General features: G+C 43.1%; 1 protein-coding gene across 4 annotated transcripts in view; it reads right to left on the bottom strand.

Annotated features, from left to right (window-relative positions):
* CREB5 (cAMP responsive element binding protein 5) overlaps nucleotides 1-24,275 on the bottom strand; it is a 403,489-nt gene that overhangs the window by 296,931 nt on the left and 82,283 nt on the right. For all 4 annotated transcript variants that reach the window (XR_004628278.1, XM_034669652.1, XM_034669659.1 and 1 more), the window contains one exon: nucleotides 17,975-18,096. Coding sequence is in view for 3 of the 4 variants with exons in the window: in XM_034669652.1 (XP_034525543.1) it covers nucleotides 17,975-18,096 (122 nt within the window). In the remaining variant the exon portion in view is untranslated. The remainder of the gene's footprint in view (nucleotides 1-17,974; nucleotides 18,097-24,275) is intronic.

Genomic DNA, 24,275 nt, shown 5'->3' with positions numbered 1-24,275 from the left:
TGTTAAGGTTTAATTTTTAATTGTCCCACAGGAATTTCTATTATATGGCTCTGAAAAACTCATTCTTGGACTTTTTTTCTGCCCTGGAAGTCGGCCTAGCCAACATCTGCCAAATCTTCCTAAAAATAAATAGCGGGTATCCTGCATTACCTGGGCTGTGAAAGGGAATGCTGGAGAAGCCCTGAGACTTTTGATTTATATAAGAATCACCTGTAACAACAGAAAGACTATCTCCTGCTGCGTATGGATCGTAGACCCTAAACCCACCTCTGAGTTGTGACTAAAACCTTTGGAAGGCTTCTGTCTCTTGGCCCACTGCAGTGGTGAAAGGGACTTCTGAGTCACAATTGCCACCTAAAATCCAGGAAAAATTATGGGCGTAGAATATTTGCTTAATTTCCCATTCCAGTTTGGCATTAACGTCTCAGCAGCCTCTGCTCCCTTGGTGCAGGCATAGCGAGGGGGGGAGGACAAGAATCATGGAGCATCATTGCGTATACAGTACAGCAAGTTATATAGGAGGTTTGCTTTATCACCAACAACACCCCAAGAGTTGGGTTTTATCATTGTTTTACAGATGGGAAGACCAAGGCTCATAATGTTAAGTTACTTAACCGAGACCTGTCACTGATACCTACTACTCTCCCAACCACACACACACACACACACACACACACACACACACTAACGGGTTAGGAAATCCTTAGTTTATCCCTATTACATTATTACAGCACAAGACATTTGTTACGCTTGATTATATGCGCTGGCATTTTGAGTGATATCTTATTGTATCTCAATGACTGACATATACAGAGCTTTGTTGAATGAATAGATGAACTTCTCATTCAAAACCTTCTTGCTTTCAATTCAAGATTCTCTGCACAGGGTGGCTATTAACTAATAACCATGTTATTGGATACTTTGTATCCTCAGTCATCATGAAGGAACAAATTTCCCGAAAAGAAAATGGATAATGAAACGCTAAGAGCCATCTCTCCTTGGAGGTAGGAGGTACAAAGGCAATGTGATCTTCTGTGTAGGGACATCCATTCACTCAGTCATCCACCCACTCTGACAAGACTTTATGAGACTTGTCCCTTGTGTGTGTGAGGTGATGGTGCTGGGCGTCATACAAGGGGGCAGGGAGAGCCGTGCAAGAGCATGGCTTACAGTACAGGGGAAGACAGGAAAACCCAGCAAACACCAGAACACAAGACAGGCAGCTGGAAGTGCCATAAGAAGCATATGGAAAGCAACATGGGGGCCCGGTGGGGGGGGGAGGGAGGTTGCAGCAGGTGAGGGGAGACCACACAATGCTTCACAGAGGTGGTGGCAGTGGACACAGACTTTCATGGCTGCGTTAGATTTGGTCAAAGAAGAGGGGAAGGGGAAAACCTTCCCAGTGGACATAACTATACGGGCAAGCACACTAAGGTGGGGAAGCCACAGAGAGGGAGGGAAGGGAAACTTAGTCCATTTTCCTGGAGCAGAAAAGACACAAGAGAAAAAAATGACACAAAAGAGGAAACGGATAAATTAAGTCAGGGATAAATTATGCAGAATATGCAGCTAAACTGAGAAGCAGTCACTGCTATTTCTACTGTACACACAGTCACAGAGGGGCTGAGAACCTCTCAAGAAAGCCCACCATTCCCCCAGAACCCAAAGCTAGCAGCTCCCCCACTAGAACATAGCCTTGGCACCCGGCCCATCTAGCAGAGCACCTGGGACATATTAAGCCCTGGATAAAAGTTTGTTGGATCGAATTGGGAGGACATAATAGAAACATTTCCAGTGATGGAAGTTAAGGGCGAAGAGAAGGTGCGCAGCAATTCTGTCCTTTAAAATCCAATGTTTAAATACGAAATATTGACCACAGCCTATATCCCAGCAATTACTTTTTATCCTACTGCCAAAACTCCTAGGACATCAGAAATAATGGCATAGCAACCCCTGAAAGTCAAAGCATGCCTTGGGAGACCACAGCAGCATTCTACGTGTGCTCTCCTCAGAGGCGGTAGTTCAAGCACATGTTACTTAATTAAAATCTTATATTCCAAGTACATCTCCATGTGACAAATGTTCATTTCACTCCAGAAAAGCAGTGGTCACTTGGACCAGGCATTGAAGGAAATGTCCCACAGCAAGAGGACGTTGCTCACAAAATCCTAGAGAGGAGAGGACTGTCGCATGCCTGGTTTAGAACTGGAATGATCTATTTTGGTGAGTAGGGCATTCACGGTGGACTACGTGCCTTTGAAGTTTCAGGGCCAGCCTGCTGTCTGCAGCCATAGCACATGGGAGAATCTGGAGCTGAGACTGGAAGTCTGACTTAAAATAGTCAAAGACCAGGATATAGTGAGTCCAGTCCAGTTTTGCTCATGTATTTGGTCAAGCACAGCTTGATGTTTTGCAAAGCTCCCACTGAACAGCTTTCAAACAGTAAATTAGCACGTATATTAAAACATACATGTACCATATGGAAATGAAGATGGGAGGAGGAGATCTGAAGTAGCAGGAGGCATATGAAACTTTCCAGCAGACAGTCCTATACACAAATACTGGGTCTGCAACTTCCTAGCTTCACGGCTTTCTGCAAATTATTTAAACTCTTAAGCTTTAACTTCTTACAATGTAAAATGAAGGTAAAAACATCTATCTCCCAGGATTGTTGTAATGATCAGGAAATAATGTAAACAAATCTTCCACCGCTCTGGGGCGCCTGGGTGGCTCAGTCGGTTAAGCATTCAGCTCTCAATTTTGGCTTAGGTCATGATCTCAGGGCCATGAGACGGAGCCCTGCATCAGGCTTGCGCTAAGTGTGGAGTCTGCTTATCCCTCTCCTTCTGTCCCTTCCCCCTCTCATTCTCTCTCTCTCTCTCTCAAATAAATAATCTAAAAAACAAAACAAAACAAAAAACCCAAAAAACTTCTAGCACTGTGCCTGACAAACAGCAGGAACCCAATGAATGGTGATTTTTACTATTACTAGTTTCTGATCACCACCTCTAATAATTTGGTGTCAAATTTCCCCACTATTTCTAAATTTGTATAAAATGGGATTTTCAACTTTCTCTATCTATAAACTCTGTTTTCATAGAATCACGGAAACCGTGAGTTGGAAAGAAACTTAGGAGACATACAACCCAACCTGGATGTAATCCTTAAGGATAAATTAACATCCTTTCCTAAAACATCTTCCTGGCGCACAAGCGCTCTCTGTGCACCAAAAAAACAGGATTTATTTATACGGTCAGAAACAGGATTCTGGAGGAGTACCGTGGACGTGCTTTGAAGAATGCCGAGTGAGATACACAAATACATGACTTCTCCGTGGAAAGGAAAAGAGATCCAGTCACTTGGTAAAAGCTATTGCTGTTTTAAAATCTATTAAATACAGCGATTGATGCTGTAGAAGGGATTATAAATAAACAATAAATCATGCAATTATGACTGTTTGAATTTTGGCAAGATAATAAAAAGAGCAGGGGTATAATCAGGAAATAATAGAAAAGATCTGCAAGGCACCCTTGCAATTAGTGATAAACAGAACTTGGCTCGGAGCTGGAGCCCCAATATGGCTCTCATTAAAGAGCCTTGGGACCTATTCCTGGGGCAGACCTCTGCTAGCTTGGGGAGAAGTGAGGTAACCAAAATGTCAGTGTGTGTGTGTGCGCACACACACACACACGCACATGCACACACACACCCATATTCAGATAATCTTTTACTATAGTATTATAACCACCTGGGCTGAAATGACTACCTTATGCCAAATGAAGACCAATGCACGGTCTTCCGAAACTCTAATTGAGATGTTTCCTGTTCTCAGCTTTTGACTCTTTCCTTTGTAATACCACACACACACACACACACACACACACTCACACGCACACGCGCACAAGCACGCATGCGCACACACACATAGGCATTGTGTGAAGGGTGCCTTCACTCATTTCTCCTTCCCCCTTTCCTTTCACCTTCTTTTATTAATGGTACCTCTTAAAGAGATAAATGCTCCCACACAAGTGATACCACTTAAACAGATAAATAGTCCACACTGGAGAGACACAGAGAGCATGCGAGAAAATCCTGTCTTATTAGACTGGAAACAGACACACTATATTAATGCAAGAAATCAGCATATGGTTCTAATAGGCTTTCTTAAAATGATTTATCAGCTGTGATTAAGCCCTCAACCAGCATGTCTATCTTCATAAATAAAGCAAAAGTGCACCTTGCTCTCAAATGTATCTGCAGTATCTTATTACCCAGCCCTGTGCAGTGCACTCCATTTACAACACGGCTCTGGGGAGCCAAGAATTTGTGTGCAATCACAAAGTGTGTGCTCTAAAGAGACTGCCAAGATTTAGGACTCTTATCTCAGAGATAGTCTTACTAAAAATCCATTACAATGAAGGCTTATCCCCTCTCTCTGTGCCACGGAGCTCGGCATGGCTGAAATATGAACAGGTAATTAAAAGGATATGCCTGATTTTACAGTGAGCCCGGTGACACGGAATCACCAAACAGCTGTTGGGAAAGGCATCTGGCACTCGGTGCAGGTCACCTCTGCCAGGGGGCTGTAGAAAATGAGGACCCCTTTAAAAATCAGACTTGGTCTCTTTCTTCTCTTGTATGGAAAGGAAAGGCAAATGCAAATATTAGTCATCTCGGTTCCAACCTCACTCTCCGGCTGGCTGATATGTCAAATGGTCTCAGCAGCAGACTTGAAAGAAAAAGTCTTCACAGACGCCCAGCGCAAGGGGATGGGGAAGTAAGTGCCGTGACTTCGAAACGAAGGAGGAGGAACTGGGTCAAAGCATGTGAGCGCCGTAAGTCAGAAATGGATGTTTGAAAACTACACTGACTCAACCATTTTATACTCACAGGGCATGGCTCTGTTGGAGTGGTATTTACTCTTTGATAAAAAGCCAGTAAGTCCAGGAGGATGAGCTGAATAAATCCCACAAAGCATCCAAGCAAAGTGTTTTAGTGGCTAAGTCCCTTTCAAGCCATTCCCCGCATGCACACAAAGCACCATTCATGGCCTCCCTTCTCACCCTGACCCGTACACAGAGATCACAGACGCATCTGCCCCCGTTCCGTCTGAGCTTCCCGGGCACCACGGCTCGACATGTCCATTTGCAGGGTGGCTGAGACCTCAGTACTCTTTACCACAACAAACCACTACTACGTGATTGAGGCGGGTCTGCTGCAGCGGCATGAGACTGTGTCACACAGCAACAGACTTCAGGAGGGGCAAAATAAAAAATCCCAGAAAAGAGAAGGGTGTTTGGACTGTTCCATTGGGGTGGTAAGCAGATTGTTTTTCTGTAAAGTGCACCAGCTCATTGTATCAAGAGTGCGGCTTTGGTAGCCGGAGTCTGCGCCCGTGGCACTCTATTAGAAGAACAGCGCTAATGAGGTCAGAGCGGCTCCTCTCCCCTGCAATCATGGCCCGCAACTCTGGCCCTGGCCAGCTGTCTGGCAATATGCGCCTCTGCTCACAAGGGGGTCTGAGGGAGGGCATGTGTGTGTGGGTCTGTGCAAATCCATCACCACGAATGGCCAATCAACTCTCAAGTTTACACTTTGTGGGCGACTCAGTTGTGCCATCTTCACAATCAGAGGGCAGCAGGTGGCCCTCCTTTGACACTGAATGTCTGTAAAAGCTGGTGTTGGGCACTGTAGGCAATTCTAGCTAATGGTCGGGATGACCAGGAATTATTCACAAAGCCTGGGTTGCCCACTTTTGTCTAAAACAAGTGTACATGTATGTGTGCATTACTATGATACAAATAAAGACAAAAAAGTCCAGCAGAGATGTGGAACAAAAAACTATCCTCTCCACCCCCACTGTGCAGGAAAGAGATGATCCTTCAGGAAGCCATGTCACAGCTGCGGTGCTGTCTCTGTGAATGTGGAGTTTGAGTATCTGTCCCCAGGACCCTTTTTTGACCACTTATTTTAACCATCATCAGAAAGAATGTTCAAGGGGAGATGCTGTAGTGACGTGTGCATCTAACACCATCTACCTAGAATGGGCTTAATTTTTTATTTTCCAGACCTTTATATTCAAACTGTGTGTGTGTGTGTGTGTGTAATTCCAAAGTTGTCAAAAGGCCCAGTTTAGCACTGAGAAAAGGACGTCATGCATGACTTTTAGAGAGTGATGGAACAGAGTCGGGATTTCTTGCCCCCGTCCTGAATTCATTACTTCTGCACCGCCCACGCCTGGGCCGTTAGCACTGGAAATGTTGGGAGGCCATTTTCAGATAGACCAGCAGCACATGGCCACCACACTACACACCACACTTTGGCAGATCATACCACCAGGGGGCCACCAGAATTCCGGGCTGTCTTCTTCCCTTCTGCCACTTGGGGACCAATCAGGTGGGGCAAGAAGGGTGGGGCTTACATACGCTCTACACTCTAGAGCACTGCAGATGCCAGGCTTACCCTGGAAAAGACAGGAATGTCTGGGCCCACCGTGCCAACAAATCCAACAAAAGCCTCACATTTGTAAATCCTCTGGGAAAGTTCCTAAGCTCTGTGCATAACAAATTGTCCCAGAAGCCAGGAAGGAGATGGGTTCTCTGAGAGCGGCTGCGATTCACAATGCCCGGTGCTGCCTCATCTGTAGTCAATCAGCCCGACGTCCACACGCAACACGACTGCTTTTCTTCTTTGGGGACCTGACTGCTTGCAGAGCCCAAATAAGCCTCCGCCCAAACATAAAGCCACACAGAAAGGTGGTGCCGGGCACTGACTCAGGCGGAGTTCGGACGGCACTGGGATCAACTTTCCAAGTCTTCATATAACAGATGTTGTGCTCTGCACCTCACTCAGATCCCAGGGACGGCTGTGACTGCAGCCACACTAAATTCAAAATGTGGGGTTCACCCTCACTCCATGGAGAGACCTGGGGACACCCCCCACAGTACCAGACAATGAAGGGAGAGCTTGCAGGTGGGACTATCCCTTCTTCTAGCTCCAACACTGTCAAATGAAACAGCTCACATTCGCCTTCAGGTCAAAGGTCAAAATATCATTGACATATGCAACAGTCTGATTTTGCCAATGCGAGTGCATCTTGTTAGAAAATTCGTGCTCAGAGGAGATGCTGAGGGTAACGTCTCTCAGCATTCCATTTCACTCTGGAGCCAAATGAGACAACTGGCCTCATCACACAGAAGAGTCACAGGTTCAAACAGGCTAAAAATAGCCTCTAATATCTCAGAAAACGAAAAAACAAAGTGAAGCCCAGCAATGTTCTGGAAAAGATGGCAGCTGATATCCCGTCATATTTGGGGTGTGAGGATCACCCAGCCAAATATCAAGGAGCAAGCAGGTGACGTTGTGCGTGGCTACCCAAAAGAACAGCCTGACTGCGTCTCCAATCCAATCAGTTTATGGCCCCTCCTTGTGACCCCTGAGGTCCCCAGAAAAGCTAGATCCCAAAAATGTAAGAACGTGGTACAAGTAATTCAAGGGGGAAAAAACCCTACAATTCCCTAAGCCTTTGGGCTTTGGTGATAGTTGGGTAAAGAACAAAGAAAATGTTCTTTTAGGGCGTTGTGAGGCTAAAATCAGTAATTGCACCCCAGGCTTGAGTTGACAGCCAACATGCTGGAAATATGGACGGGAGGAATGCTCGGAATGCCACTTCCTGGCCTCAGCCTTATCAATATGGAAATAACTTAACAACACACAAATGCTGAAGCAGGGTTCCCAGAGTAAATTACTCCCATACCTGCTCCAGACCATACTTAATGTTCACCTGGATTTATGAGACGATGGAGGCAGAGACTTTTCCAACTATTAGATTATTTTCCTATTCTCTTTTTACAATGTCAGTTTTTTTCTCACATCTCTGCGAGGGGCCCAGGTAGGTAATTCTTAGCTACAGATGCACATGGAGTCTAACATTTGGGCCAATTTTCCAAATGTGAGTGCTGTTTTCTGCCTAGAACGGAAGCTTCATCTTTAAGTCATTTTGTTTTAATCCAGCCCTGAAAACAGATCTGTTTTCCTGCCTGCCTTTGGGAGCATTAATACAGGGCCTCCCAGAGGACAGTATGAGCTTCCTCTGCACATGTGGAGGCCCCCTGTGCCCAGGTACACACCGCCTCCCCAGGGCCTGTGTGGCAGGGTGGCAAAGCCTGAATTACTCACAGCTGGAGACGGATTCCTTTGGAGGAGAGCTTCTATTCACTGTTGTGATTCCCCTGGGTTCCTACCTTGAAATCCCAGCCTGGCTTGCCTGCCTCGGGACAGGTGAGGAGTGACATTTAACTAGCTGAGAACCCAACCCCATCTGGAACAGAAAAATCACCCTGTTGAGAAAGTCTCCTGCTGGGAAAAGGTCCTTTTCTGGGCCCTTAAAGCTGAGTTTCAGAATCATTTTAGCGAGAAGCTTCCCAGCCAAATAATTCAACTGGGCTAATTTTCAGCTATAGGAAGGCCGCCGGATGGGAAAGCAAGGCAAAAAGTGGTCCTCACGGGCTGAGTCTGGGTGGATGGTGGTGCCTGGGGAGCTTCGGGGCTCTGCTATGTTTTAGGCTATTTTTGGTGTCCTTTTCTCATCATCCCTGCAGAGTTTCCCCATCCCTGCTTTGGTCCTTTTAGATTCATTCCATGCATGGAATGTCATAGAATCAAGACTATGTTTAACAAATCCCAATGCACTCCTTTCTATAGCTATATCTCACACCAACTCTGCTCCCTCTTAACAATGACAATATCTGGGGCGCCTGGGTGGCACAGTCGTTAAGCGTCTGCCTTCGACTCAGGGCGTGATCCCGGCGTGATGGGATCGAGCCCCATATCAGGCTCCTCCGCTATGAGCCTGCTTCTTCCTCTCCCATTCCCCCTGCTTGTGTTCCCTCTCTCACTGGCTGTCTCTATCTCTGTCAAATAAATAAATAAAATCTTTTAAAAAAATGACAATATCTGGAGGAACTTTGGATTTAACCACAAGTCAGAAGAAAAAGAGCTGCAAAACCAATTTTTTTGACTTGTAAACGTTTCGGTTCGTTTTTATGTATTAAAAAATGCACTCAGGGGCGCCTGGGTGGCGCAGCGGTTAAGCGTCTGCCTTCGGCTCAGGGCGTGATCCCGGCGTTATGGGATCGAGCCCCATGTCAGGCTCCTCCGCTATGAGCCTGCTTCTTCCTCTCCCACTCCCCCTGCTGTGTTCCCTCTCTCGCTGGCTGTCTCTATCTCTGTCAAATAAATAAATAAAATCTTTAAAAAAAAAAAATGCACTCAATATTGCAAGATTTAATGCTAGGTATTTCATTAAAGTTAGGTTAAGAGTCAAAAACTTTCTTGGAATTTGCAGCAATAACCCAGGAGGAAGTGATGATGGTCTAGACTTGAGGAGACAAAAAGGGGAAATAAACGGAAGATAGGAGGTCTCTTTCCTTATAAAGTCTCTGGGACCTAGTGAAGGGGGCAAAGGAGGGTGGGAAGGCAGAGCTGACCCCTGCAGCAGGTGAAACGTGCCTCTGACTGACCGGGCAGCGACTTTGCACAGGAAAGCTCCGAGCACAGTCTGGGGGCAGTTGGGAGTAGCAAAGGTGTATTAGATGGAAATGTGGGCAGCAACTGGAGATCGGAGGCCAATATTCAAGTCTGAAGACTAGATGTATCATTGAAGGAATTGTCCGGCGGAGCTGACTGTTATGAAATCAGAATTTATGAGTTTTCTCAAGAGAAGGTGTAAACAGAAACCACCTGGGAGTGGATACAGCCAACAGACAAGGAGGCAGAGACAAAAAAGGGAGTTAGGAGAAAAGTCCGACCGCTGGCCCTCCGCAGTGAGGGCCTAGCAACACTCTGTCTCTCTTGATGGTTTATCCCTCTGCACTTCAATGGGAAACATGGTACTGGTATAATCACTTATAATTATTTCCTGTGAACTAAAGGGACCGAAATCAAATGACCATTAATAGCATGTTCAAAATGTCATACATGGGCCTGAATATACTTCATGAATATATAAATACTTTGTTCTTTGCTGTACCCTGTCACAACTGAACAGAAAATACTGGTGCAAGAAAATACTATTTTATTCTGCAATATTCCCAACACAGGTAGCGGTTCTCAAAAGCAATGCCCAGTTCTTTCTCGTAACCTTCCTGTTATATCTTAAACAGGGTCTGAGCCTCCCAATCTCTTCCACTCTGTAGCTTCAAGTGGAAACATAAGTACCTCATATGAGACCACCCGTCACAGCACGGAATGAGTGCAAACCCTCTCTCATTCAAACTTTAGCCTCTGGAAACCTTGTGATCAGTTCTCCAAAAGATGTCAGGCAAAGACCTCTATCTTGCCGGGACACGCGTCATGGGATAGCAAGTATCAGTAAGACCTATGACAAAAAAACTTAAATGCGTAATACTGAATTCAGAGAACAATAAAACCTGCCATTCACAGGCTGAGATGTTTATCTGCAATTCCCGCCACTGCCACCACCCTCTTTTAATTCTGATTAGAACTCTGGCTGGAGGCAGAGCCATGAACTGCCAGATAATTTAGCTTTAGAGATTAGATCTTCAGCTTTAAGAGATAATGTATTTTTTCCTCAGTGTGAAAGTTAGGTGGTGAGGACTCATCCATTTGAGTCCAAATAATCCAAATATACAAATTCTCCAAGGGAGGAGATGACCAAACCCCTGGTACCCCTCTTGGTCGGTATTCCTCCAAACCATGGTCCTTCCCTCCTCATTCACATCAAATATACTTGACATGAGGTGCTCATTCTTTGCAAGGCAATGAACGGACAATGAATTTTGCCACTTGGAAGATACCCAGACTCTCCTTCAAAAATTTTTTTAAAATAAAGCAAAAAGGGGCGCCTGGGTGGCTCAGTCGTTAAGCGTCTGCCTTTGGCTCAGGGCGTGATCCCGGAGTCCTGGGATCGAGCCCCGCATCAGGCTCCTCTGCTGGGAGCCTGCTTCTTCCTCTCCCATTCCCTCTGCTTGTGTTCCCTCTCTCGCTGGCTATCTCTCTCTGTCAAATAAATTAATAAAATCTTTAAAAAAAATAAAATAAAATAAAGCAAAAAGACCCTATGAGCTTAAAAAAAACAAAAGATGTATTTATTTACTATTAGAGAGAGAGAGTGGGTGAGCAGGGGGAGGGACAAAGGGAGAGAGAGAGGGAGAGAGAGAATCCTTAAGCAAACTCCCCGCTGAGCACGGAGCCCAAAGCGGGGCTCGATCCCAGGACCCTGAGATCATGACCTGAGCCAAAACCAAAAGCCAGCTGCTTAACCATCTGAGCCACCCAGGGGCCCCTGCAAAAAACCCTATGAATTTTTATTTCCCACTCCATTTTAAAATGGAGGTAAAGCCTCAGATCACTTGATTCGCTGACATATGTGGCAGCAGATACCAACTCTTAATAATCTCCAGTAAGATTGTTGTACACAATAACCCTAAATTCCAGAAACTAAAACACATGAAATAGCTTCTGATCTTTTCCACTGGTTTAGTCATTCCCCCGAGTGGGATGCAAAGACCAAGCCAACTTCTCTTCCAGGGTCAAAGTCTACTCAAGCTGAGGGCATAATGTAAACCTATAAGGAGAAAACAAACAAACAAAAAAAAAGCTTTACGTTTGTCGTGTCCTGAGATAGGGGGACAAAAATCATCCTTGTAAGATAAAGGTTAGGTTTTCCAGTCATTGAGATGCGGGAAGAAATAGATTGTTATCTCTTCTAGCTTTGCTAGTGGGTGTTTCCTTTCAGTCGTGCTGATTAAAAACAAAACACAACAAAACAAAACACGCAAAGATCAAAACCAGTTTCATCGTTTCATCTCCTGAGGATTTAGCAAACATGATGACATTTTCAAAACCAGAATAAAACCAAGTTTTTAAGTTTCAGAGATTTTTTTTTCTCCAGTCTTCTGCAAGAGGGAGGGACTGTTTTACGCAAATGTCGTAGAAGCAAGATGCTAACACAGCAGCTGTTGCGAGTTTGCTCCATTCCCTATCTTTTCTATCTTTTCTTTGCCATTCGAAGTAGCTCATGCCTTCCCCAGAGGGCAGCCGTGCCCACTAGGGGCTGACAGAGCTAGACTGTGTATGAAGGCAGAGGGCCTCCCTCTCTGCACCTTCTCTCCCCGAGTCCTAGTGGTGTCAAGTAACATGATTTCCAGGTACAGAATTTAATCAGATTGAGCAGCCTACGTTTCTGAGCTGAGGCTGACCTGGCCATGCCCTGTTCTGTAATTCCTATTGAGCCGGGATCCAAGATCTGAAGATTGTAGCTTGTCCCTTGTTCCCAAGTGTTCAACTGTCAGTGCCCTCTGGGGATAGACTGCACTTTTCATCATTTGGGTGGGAATTCTAGCGCATGGAAATGTCCTCATATGCTATTGCTCCATCAGCATAATGAGTCAAATTTAGGTCCTATGGGAGAAGAGCAACACTCAGCATTTACACACCGTGCTTCTCATCTTCAGGGTCCTTAACCACGTTAGGCTGTAATGTTATATTTCTCTCAGCAAGACAAAGGAGTTCATTTCTAGTCCTCTCAACTGCCCTTCCTTTCTTATACAGACACAGACAGACAGACAGACACACACACACACACACACTCCCACACAACCGCTATCATATGATGAAGCTATATCCCACTTTCCAGACAAGCATTATTCTTTCTTTCTATTTTTAAAAATCAAATGTAAAAGGTCAATTTGCCTTCCTCTTTTTCTCTTTCTAAAAATGTTTTTGTTTTTGTTTCTGTTTTTCCGCTGGTGTGGGACAGGAACTCGGCATGATGACTGCTGGTTATTGGAGTCCGCTGAGCATTACTACTAGCATCCCCACACTTGACCCGATTCTTCATGCCTCAGGGTCTTCTGTGTCATCTCTGTACTGAGAAGAGTTGAATACTCTCGTCTTGGAGATTCTGGAAGAGTCTGCCAAGTTCCACGCTCAGACCTTTTTCAACTTCCTCCCCATTCATTCCTGGCCCAGGTGATTCCGTCAAGTCTCATGTATTTAAACACCACCTATAAGCCAGTGACTCCCAAATGTATATCTGCAGACGGGTCACCTCTTCCTGAATTACAGACCACTATATCCATTTGCCCACTCAATATCTCCGCTTAAGTCAAAAAAGTCTCCATGGTTTTACCCTCAAACCTGCTCCTCCCACAGGCAACTCCATCCTTCCTGGTGCTTAGGTCAAATACCTGGTTCACTCTTGATTCCATCCTTTTTATTACTCCCCAGATCTAATTCATCAGCAAATCCTGTCGGTTCCATCTTCAAAATAGACCCAGAATGTAACCACTGTCCCCATCTCCACCTTGGACCAATCTGTCATCATCTTCAATCCAGATTCTTCCATTAGCCTCCTGAATTGGTCTGTCTCTCTCTGCTACTGTCCCCCAACAATTTACTTTCAACTCAGCAGCCAAAGTGAACTTTCTAATGTATAAGTCAGATCCTACCACTCGTCTGCTTGAAGCTGTTTATGGTTCCCCACCTCACTTAGAATAAAATCTGAAGGCTGCAGGCCTTCCAGACTCTGCCCTCCCGTGCCCACTCTTAGCATTATTACAAACCCTCCCCTTTGTGATTCCTCCGACCCTCAGAGCATCCTCCAGCCTTACGTCTTTGCACTCATTACTCTCTCCACTTGGAACACTCTCTTCCCGACACACACCTGCTCTGATGCAGAGCTCCACTCTCCACCTTCCAGTCTCTGCTGCATGTCCGCTTACCGCCAACGTCCTCCCTGACCACCCCCAGCAATGCCTCTGCCCCATCCCTGCTAGAACATGCATCGCCTTCTGACATGTTATATGTTTGAGGGTTTTTACTTGTTTATTGTTTGTCTCGCCCACGAGAAGTAAGCTATCTGAACACAGGGTTTTGTTTTCAGTGAGCTTTAGTCCACAGTATATTCCTCAATGTCTCGGACGGTGCCTGGCACATGATGACCACTCAAAATATTTACTGAATGAATAAATGATGAACACAAGTTTCTCACCTGTTTCGGGACGTGGACTAGCTTGACTTCTAAGCCATAAGCAAACTGAGATTTGTGATGCCTGCTAGTGATGGATGCTTTTCCAAGGGAAAAACATCTCTTATCCAAGAGTTGTGAAACCACAAGCTTATACTTCTGTGGAAGATTGAGGTAACTGTGGAATGTGTTGCCTTCTATATGTAATATAGATACAGATATTAGGGCTTTTTCCATGGTCATGACCTGCCTCTAGTCTGTCCTCATGCTATACATACATTGGGATATACTGAATAAAGAGCTTGTATTCCTACTTTTCAAGCAGGGGATGAAGAAATGAAGCAGGAGCTGGGTGTGTCAGGTTTCGAGACAGTCTATAGGACAGAATTGTCCCCAATGGACAGCCAAACAGGCTAAGAGAGGATCAGTTCTCTATTTGCTCCTGAATAGAATTTTCTAGACCAAACTGCAGCTAGAAAGTTAAAGGTGGAGGGAAAGACAGGCCCAATTTTTCCAATATTTTTTGTATAAAGTACTTAGACTCACAGGAAAAGAAATTAGAAGAAAGTTGAAGATGTAGAATTAAAAAGAAATAATTATCTGAATGCAGAGCAAAAGGAAGGAAGGAAGAAGACAGCATTCAATAATAATAAGGTATGCACTAATAGAGAGCTTGTATTCCTACTTTTCAAGCAGGGGACGAATAAATGAAGCAGAAGCTGGGGGTGGCAGTGTGCCAAGGATGTTGGTAGTTAGAGAAATGTGGTTGAAAGTCTGGATGAAGGTATGCACGTAGATTGGAGAGCATCTCCTACCTTTCATTTACCCAAGTGTGACTTCCAAAGAAATGCTGGGCAGAAGCCACCAACACAGCCCACCTGGCTGCTGGATATGTAACTGTGCATTAGGTCTCAAGAAGCCAAGGCCAGCCAAGGCTGGATTTGACTGCTCTGGTTTGAAAGAGGCAAGGGAAGAGGATACCTCAACAGTCTGCATGCTGACCAGCTTTCAGTGCGTGCAAGTGAAGTTGGGTTTTGAGAAGGTGATCTCCAGAGACGCCCAACCCAAAACCATGAGGGAAGCTGGCTATAAGATTCCCCATCCAAATACCCATCACAAAACCAGCACGTGGCGAAAAGCAACATTCAGGCTAAAATTAACAACATAAGAAACAACATGTGTTGGCAGAATGAGGAGAAAGGGGAACCCTCTTGCACTGTAGGTGGGAGTGCAAACTGGTGTAAGCGACTCTGGAGAACAGTATGGAGGTTCCTCAAAATGTTAAAATAGAACTACCCTACAATCCAGTGATTACACGACTAGGTATTTACCCAAATGATACAAAAATACAGATTCAAAGGGGTACGTGTACCCTGATGTTTATGGCAGCATTATCAACAATAGCCAAACTATGTAAAGCGCCCAAATGTCCATCAACTGATGAATAGATAAAGAAGATGTGGTGTGTGTGTATGTATGTGTGTATATATGTCTATCTTATGGAATATTACTCAGCCATCACAAAGAATGAAATCTTGCCATTTGCAACAACATGGATGGAGCTAGAGTGTGTTACGCTGAGTGAAATAAATCAGTCAGAGAAAGATAAATACTGTATGATTTCACTCATATGTGGAATTTAAGAAAGAAAGCAGACGAACATATGGAAAAGGGGAAAAGAAAAAAGAAGAGAGGGAAACAAACCGTAAGAGACTCCTAATGACAGAGAACAAACTGAAGGTTGATGGAGGGTGAGGGCGGGGTGGCTTAGATGGGTGATGGGGATTAAGGAGGGCACTTGTAATGAGCACTGGGTGTTGTATGTAAGTGATAAATCACTGAATTCTACTCCAGAAACCAATATTGCACTGCATGTTAACTAAAATTTAAATTTAAAAAAATAAAAAATAAAAGCAACATTCTAAAGATACTTTTTAAAAATATTTTAAATATGTATTTAAAATATGTATTACTTAAAATATGTATTTCTACAACTGTAATCATCCTCTTTCTCAATGTTGCTTGCCTGATTACTTTATGAAGTTTACTTGTACTCTTTCTCAACCCAAAAGGACTCGAAAGCAATTCACACACACACAAAAATGTATATCATAAAAATGTTTTTTAAATTAAAAAAATCAGGACCAGAGGAAATATAAAAACTAGAACTGAAAGTCTAGTCTGGAAGGAAGTAAAATATGTTCATCACATTGTTCTAAAAAGTTCTCAAAGTTAAGCAGTAAACTTGGCTTTCTGTTAACCGAGCAGTCAAAGCGAAAAGAGAAACAGAACCAGTTACATGATTCTCATGTCCACATGAAGAAAATATTTCAGTTCCTTAGGGGAAGCAAATGATTTCCTGGAATTCAGATCTGCAAGCATTTCCTCCCATGGGGCTTCATATAGGAGATCATGAGCACTACATATAGGAGAACATCTAAAACCACACCCCTACCACGGGCTTCCTAAAGCTGTCCTTGGTAAATGTCTGTAGGAAAATCAAGGACACATACCTCGGTTAAAACCATTCTTTCAGAAATGAAGACAATATAAACCAATAGGAACCATTATGCACCTTTCTTAAGTTCAGTTTAATCTAAGAAGCCAACCTTGACTATCTTGAGGAATGAACAAACTTAATCCCTCAGTTTTTTTACATATGTCACATCTACCAGGACAGCTAAATGTAGAACTCAAACAGAGGGAATTTACTAGACGTTTTGGTTCTTCTTTGCCCTTGTAATTTTCATTTAAAAAAAATACGTTTCTATCGCAGTGAAATACAGAATGTATGCCTTCTTTTTTTTTTTTTTTTGAGTTAAATTTTTAAGTGCTCGGAACAGTGCCTGGCAAATAAGTGTTAAGAAAGTACTCATTTAAAAAGGTGGCGGGGGGGGGAGCCTTTCATGTCACTTGAGGGATAGGGGAAGTGGTTGTGTAAATTAATTTTATGCCTCTCTTGTATCCTCCACCAATTATTATGATTTTCCCGAAAGCAACACAGACTCAGTGCAAGCCCTTCGTTATTTTAATGTGAAAATGTGACATGAAAAATCTGGTGGAGGGGGGATTATTATAATTTCACGTAGAGGAGAATTCGAAGGTTTTGAAATATCAGAGCCTTTTAAAATATCTTCTCCGGATGGAACAGCTGGAACTTCAGAATCCATTACAACCTAGCCAGCCCTTCCTTTCAACCCACTTCCACATTTTAAGTCTCTGCTCATGGAATGTGTCTAATTTGTTGTTTGGTACATTGTGGGCATTCAATAATGCTCTCTCGTAACAATGGAAAAATTGCTAAAGAGCTTCATTATCACATGTACTTGTGACCCTGTTTCCTTTCCTTAATCTCGCAAAGTGATTTTAAAATGCAAGCACATTACGAGAAACTGAATATATTCTAGAGGCATGCATAAAGTGGATTTTCTACATTTTTAAGAACAAATAATCCACACGTATATTTAAACCATTCGTCTCAACAATAACAGATGTTCAATAATACGACCGGGAAGTAACTGAAACGGGCGGAGGTCTACCGGGAAGATTATGGAAATCGGACAGTGAGAACCTGGGACAAAAATCAGACACACCCCTCTCTTACTGCTACAATTATTCCTTGACTCTTGTCTTCTGCATGCAACACCCATGTAAGGCTTCCTACTAAATATTTAGCAAAGTAAAACAACTAGTTTTGAATACAAAAAGTCTGTGAGTTTATCCAACTCAAGGTTCAAGAATCAGGTAAATTTTTTTTTTGCTTGAATTTCCTATTTCAGATGTCTGTTTCTCCCATGATGAATTCTACCACAATCAGGGATTCATCCTTTTTCCAAAAAAAATTAGACAAATACTTGCAAATGGATAAGATACTGTTTTAGGGCCATATCCGCACGATCTGCAGTGCCATCAAAGTTTCCACACAGAAGATTCTCATGGGGGTTGGGGAGGCACCTGTCAAGGTGTGCATTTAAGCAAACCTACCCGCTTGCTGCTCTCCTCCTCCTGAGCCTTCCTGAACTCATGCTCGAGGGAGCAGTCCAGCTCATTGAAGAGCCCCACCTCCTCGCAGTTCTTCAGGAATCTCGTTGGGGTCGGAGTCTGATCTGAAAACAGAGACCAAGTGATCACACGTGGGTTCTTTTCCTCAAAAGCCAGGAGCAAACATGAGCTCAGTGCACGAATCCCCTCCCCTCGCCTTAATTAAGATGCCAACTGGCCATCCATAATCTTCCACCCTTTTAAATAAGATGACAATATGGAAGAAAATAAAACCACAAATCTCACAGGAGGAACAACGTGTAGCACGCTGCATATGTGAGGGTTTTCCAAATTTCCTCCAGACAACCTCCAGAGATGCCACCGTCAACTTTCTGGGGTACCTATGACTTGAATACACATTACCATGTGTGGGAAGACTTTTTTTTCTAAACTGGAAAGAAGAAATGATTTAGCTAAAATCAGGCCCAAAAATCTGCTGAGCTGAGTTAAGCTTGATTTCAGGGGGCTGGGAGGAAAAAAAAGGTTTTGTAAATGTTTATATCAAACAAAAAGAAACAAACAAGCACGTTAATTCCTTTCTCTTAATGGAAAAGGAAAATACAGCAATTCTCTCTCTTATTTTGAGAGTCACAGAGGATGATGAAAGTTTCCAAGTCAAACACATTCAGCTTTCATCCATTAAAAATATAATTATTAATTTTATTTTCCTTTGCTATAGCCAAAGGAATGTTCTGAGAAAACTCTTTAAAAGGAATAAAATCTCTTTCATATTCTTGACTGTCTAGCGAGCATACTACTTAGGAAACTTGAGGATCTGAAGCCACTATTTGTGGCTTAATATTTATATAGCCTTTGCAGTTCACAAAATGTTTTCACACACGTTTTCTATAATCGAGATCGCACAAGATCCTAGAAGGTAAATAGGGTAGAATTACACCTTTGTAATCACTAAGGACAGTCATCTCCCCTAGTAAAGGTGTAATGGAGTTGACATGAATGCAACTATACACTGTCCCTTTCTCAGAAACAGAAGATGGCCAGGCTAATTATTTTGCAAATGAGGAAAATGGAAGGTCTGAGTGATTCAGGGTCTTGTTCAAGGTCTCCCAGGTAGATGTGATGACACCAGGATTATAACCAAGACCCCAGTACCATTTCCAATATGCACATGTGTTATGCCCACCTAAGCCAACAGCACACATCCTGCTAGACTGATGATGGCACTCGTCCACCTCAACCCATACTCAGTTCCCAAATCTCTGTCTGCTTAGTTCTCGAACACCTCACCACCAGGCAACTGAAGAGCGCCCTCAAGTTGAAACGAATGTGCCATTTCTGCATGCTCTTTATAAATACCTGTATGATAAGAAACTAGAATTGTATTTACTTTCCTAATTCATACAGAGAGCAGTTAATCCCAGTAAATTATCCACTGAGATTCAAAGAAACAGCTTAATATTCATGAAGCTGAAAATTAGCTTGATATCCCATACAGTCAGCCCTTCTAAGACAAGGTCTCCTGACACCCTATGGCAAGGGGCTTTTCTACCTGTTAAGAGCCCAGCTAGTTGACTTGGATTTTCAAGGCAGCAAAAATCTCCTTCTGCACTCTTTTCCATTCGTAGCCGAACATCCAAGATACCGAGCTCTCTTTACAGTACACAGAGAGCCCCTACCACAGATGGTCATAAGTGGGACATTACAGATAAAAGCCATGCAAAAGGTGGGTTTGACTGAAAATGGTTTTATTAGCTCATTAATTTATTAAGATTCACACATATACACCTATGTCCCAATATACATATAACACATATATGTATATATATATATACACATATATGTTTATTCAGTGTGTTATGTGCTTATGAAAGATAAAACTGGTATTTACGAGCATTTTGCAGTTTACAAACATTCTCACCCACATTGTCTAGAATCTAGATCTCACAAGATCCTATGAGGCAAGTAGGCACATATTATTTTAGAAATGGAGAGATAAGTGCCTTGCATAAGGTCACAGTTTGTAAACATTTTATCACTCTTAAGTCCTCTTTCACCATCAGACATCACCCCTTCTCAATCTACATCCTGTGCTTTACCCAGAGTCTCCTCTGGGTCTGAAGGACTCTGTTACATGTGTAAAAGACAATGTTAACAGCCCAGAAATCTAGATTGGAGAACTGTGTGATTTGGGGGAAATTACCTACATTCTCTGGGCCTCATTTTCCTCAGCTTTCAAATAAAGTTCTAAAGTTGCATGGGTTCTGTGAATCCTAAAATCACCACCGTAATGGGTTCTCTTCAAAAGTCACTGTCAGTAGGTCAAAGAAACATGACCCTTTAAAGGACAGCTTAATGGGAACATCTGGAACAGCTGGCTGGACACTAGAAATTAGGCCAGAGGTAAAGGCCAAATAGACAGATAAAGAAGTTTCCTGAACAGAAGGAGTAAATAGACAAGACCTGACAGTGGAAATAAAGGGAGGGGTGTGTGTGTGTGTGTGTGTGTGTGTGTGTGTGTGTGTGTATCTGTACACATTCTTCCATTCATTGGGTGCTTATTCCATGTCAGGCATAGTGCTAGTGCTTTGTATGATGCACCATCTCATTAATTTTCACACCAACCGCACTTGGTAAAAAATCATTTTCCCCCTTTTACTTATGAGGAAACTAAAACTCACCCCAGGCCCCATTTAGAAACTGAGTCACATAATTGTATCAATCCTAACCATCCCTGGTTCTTTTAAAATATCTTGGAATCACTTCTATCCCTCAAATAACAGCACCATGCTACAATCCTACAGACTTTCTACTATCTTGCAAGTCATTTTGTGAGCCCTGAGAAAACAACATAGGATGGAACTGAAATACGAGATCATCAGTAGGAATTTAGTTTGCCAGGTTTTAATTTTCCTTCTGTTCCTCTATACTTCTCTACCGGAGATTTACAAGCTGAGGGCCATGATTCCAGGAAGAGAGAATAGTTATCGTAGCAGGAGCCGTATGACTTTTTTTTTTTTTAAGATTTTATTTATTTATTTGACAGAGAGAGAGACAGCCAGAGAGAGAGAGGGAACACAAGCAGGGGGAGTTGGAGAAGAAGAAACAGGCTCCCAGCGGAGCATGGAGCCCGATGCGGGGCTCGATCCCAGGACCCTGGGATCACGCCCTGAGCCGAAGGCAGATGCTTAACGACTGAGCCACCCAGGCGCCCCAAGGGATCCGTATGACTCCTGAACTCTGAGATGAGTTCATGAGATGGGCCATCAAATTGAATTCAGACTGACATTTGGAGGCCAAGCCCCAAGAAAGTTGAGAAATGTCTTCTGTCTTCTCTCAGCAAAATTACCCCTGGATTCCAGCACACACACATGTACACAGGAACATCAGCAAAGGAGGTGGAAGGAACATGGCACAGGGATAACACAGGCAATGTCCACCATCATGAGCCTCTCAACATCCACCAACATGAGCCTGTCTACAGCAACAGGGAAACAAATGTATGAAGCAAGGGGAGCCAAGGGCCCTGAGAGAGAGTTGCTTCCCTACTATCTCTAGAGCAGAAGACCCAGATGGAGGAGGCCACAGCATTGGTACTAAATGTGACTTTCTTTGCTGTATGATATAATGAGAGAAAAGCAAAACAGATATCTATATCTACATTTGGAAAAGATAAGGCACGCTGTTCCTAATTTTTAATTCATTTTCTTCTTGTGAATGAGCTATTCTTTCCAGTTACAACAGGAACCAGAATATGGAGCTTAACTTTTATTTTAACATTTATAGAATTAATACAAGGTCTCTAGCTGTCTTTGATCCCACTTGGTACCAGTTCCAGGTAAGCCAGGAAATGTGCAAATCTTCAAAAAGGGGACAGCTAAATCTATCAGCAGTTTAAATAAAAGAGTCAGTTTCTCAGCCACACAAATGCTTTGTCAAATAAGTATTCCAGCTGAGATTAGACCTGAAGTAGGTGAGTAACATCCATGGCCATAAATTAAAATTCTGATAAACCACATCTTCTTTCGAACCAAGGGCATGCACCAGCTATGGCAGCAGCAATTTCTATATCATGAATAACAGCGGCTGGTGCGCCATTGGTGGAAAATATCTAAGGTGTGTTCAGTAGTAAGAGGCCACACTCCAAGGATTTATAAGAACTGGCTCCAATGGGAACTCAGAGCTGAGATCCTCATTGGAGGACTTCTGCTCCCCTTTCAGCGTTTCCACCTGAGGGGGGACCATCTGAATGCGAGAAAGAAATAATCCCAAATCTCAAACAAAACTAAAAGTTAATAACTTTTGAGTTTGGGCTTTACTTCAGTTGAAAGTATCTTGTTTTTATTACCTTTGCAAATCTGAATTGTCCCTGCATAAACACCTGCAGCTGCTTTCTCTCAGGGACTTTTTTGCAAAGAGCACAGCAGCTTCTCAGGCCAGCCAGACAGCTGGGACCTGTGCAAGTAAGGCATCTTAGACACTTTTACCTGCCTTATATGTCCTTGGGATTTCTTTACCACTCGGACAAGACTGGCACCAAAAGGTATTTAAAAAAACATCCCTTGTAAAGTTTGTCGTATTTCAATATCTGGTTCCCCTCCTGGAATGAGGAGTCTGTGCCTTGAAAAAGGAGCCCCTTTTCATAGAATTGCTGTCTGTGTAAATAGCTAGGTAGAAGATTCTTGCCATGCAGAGACCCTACTTTTGTATCCACCTGAAAGAATGCCACAAGCTGACATTATGATTCAGAAATTCACCCATCAGCTATGCGACAGAAAATCCTGCACCCCACTACATCTGGGAAGGACAATAAGTACACGGCTACAACTATTAGAGGGGGAAAAAAACCTCACTAAGTTTTCCAGTCAGTCCATAGTCTGCCAAGCATCAAGTGCTTCAGCCCCAGGAAGTATGATTATTCCAAAGTCTAAATGACGAGCACAAAGCGAAAGCCTGAAACCTGATTCTTCTTTTTAAAAGTGTTTAGTCTGCTCTACATTTAATAATAGGTTGCTACCTTATTCGGTTTCAGAGTTGCATTTGAGTTACATGTTTGTCTATGTTTCATTTTCCTCAGTGATAAAAAGGCAAGGCGACAAGTCTTCAATTAAAAAAAAAAAAGTAAAAGCAGGGTTCCCATAATATACCAGAGAAGAAGGATGTAAACTTCCAAAGCAAAATTTTCTTTCCCCTTGGTCTAATATTCTCAACTACGGTATCACTAAAGGACTATACGAAGTAATTTTACAACATTTTGTGTTAAATTGACAGTGACTGGGAATACTATAAAAGCCCCACTAATTCAGACCGGTTATAAGAAAGATCAGCTTGACTTGGTCACCATTCTAATTATAGGCTATTTTTTTAAAGGGAATGCATTTTTATTATTTGCATGACTCAGACTCAACCAACAAAATGCAGCTTAATGGAATTCCTCAAGAATGGGGCTCAAATCAATAGAGAAGGTATTAGGATTAGCGTATCTATTTTAGTAAGAGTTGGGGTTCTCAGAAAAGGCATTTTTCTCAGTTTTAATATTCTTTTTATAGTTACATTTACCCTGTGAATTTTTCAGCAATGCTTTCTTTAAAATACTCTTACTTCTTATCCCTGTGTGAATTTTAATAAAGTCTTAATCAGAACAGTCTACATTAAGTGAATTTTAAAACACACAATCCTTTATAAGAGCCACAATCAGTAACAACTGACAGAATTCCCTGAAATTTTAGACAGGCTCCTTTACAATAAATGTGCCTTTTATTGAGTGTGAATACACAAAGAACCAATAGGGTCCTCTCCGTAACACTGATGTTACTATTTCCCTGCATTGGTCCCAAGAGGCAGTGCTTCCATGGGACAAACCAAGACAACTCTGGGTTTTTAAACAATGGTTGTGGAATGCTTAAGGGTTGCCCATGGTGTGGGTGAGCCAGGCCCCTGAGAGATGAGACACACTGGCAGAACTCACAAACCGAATGCTGCAATCCATTGGTTGTCAAGATGGAGAGAAGGCAGACTAGATACCCTTAGGAGGGCCTTGAATCTACTAGAAAATGCTCTGACAAGGGCATCTTCTACGACACCTGGCTCCAGAAGACACAGATTCAGATTTAAATGAACCAAATAAATAATCCACCCCTACTCACTGTCAGCCATGGCCTACCTAGACTAGTGTTCCAACAGCAATCAAGCCACAATCTTAATTCACGTTAGAGGAGCTGAGCTGGTGGAAACAGTTATGAACACTGAGATCATGTCTCTGCAAGCTGGGTGAACAGAAGGTATC

The sequence above is a fragment of the Ailuropoda melanoleuca genome, chromosome 1 (genome assembly GCF_002007445.2).
Source record: "Ailuropoda melanoleuca isolate Jingjing chromosome 1, ASM200744v2, whole genome shotgun sequence".
Lineage (NCBI taxonomy): Eukaryota > Metazoa > Chordata > Mammalia > Carnivora > Ursidae > Ailuropoda > Ailuropoda melanoleuca.
The sequence above is the reverse complement of the archived record's forward strand: the minus strand, read 5'-3'. Positions and strand labels throughout refer to the sequence as shown.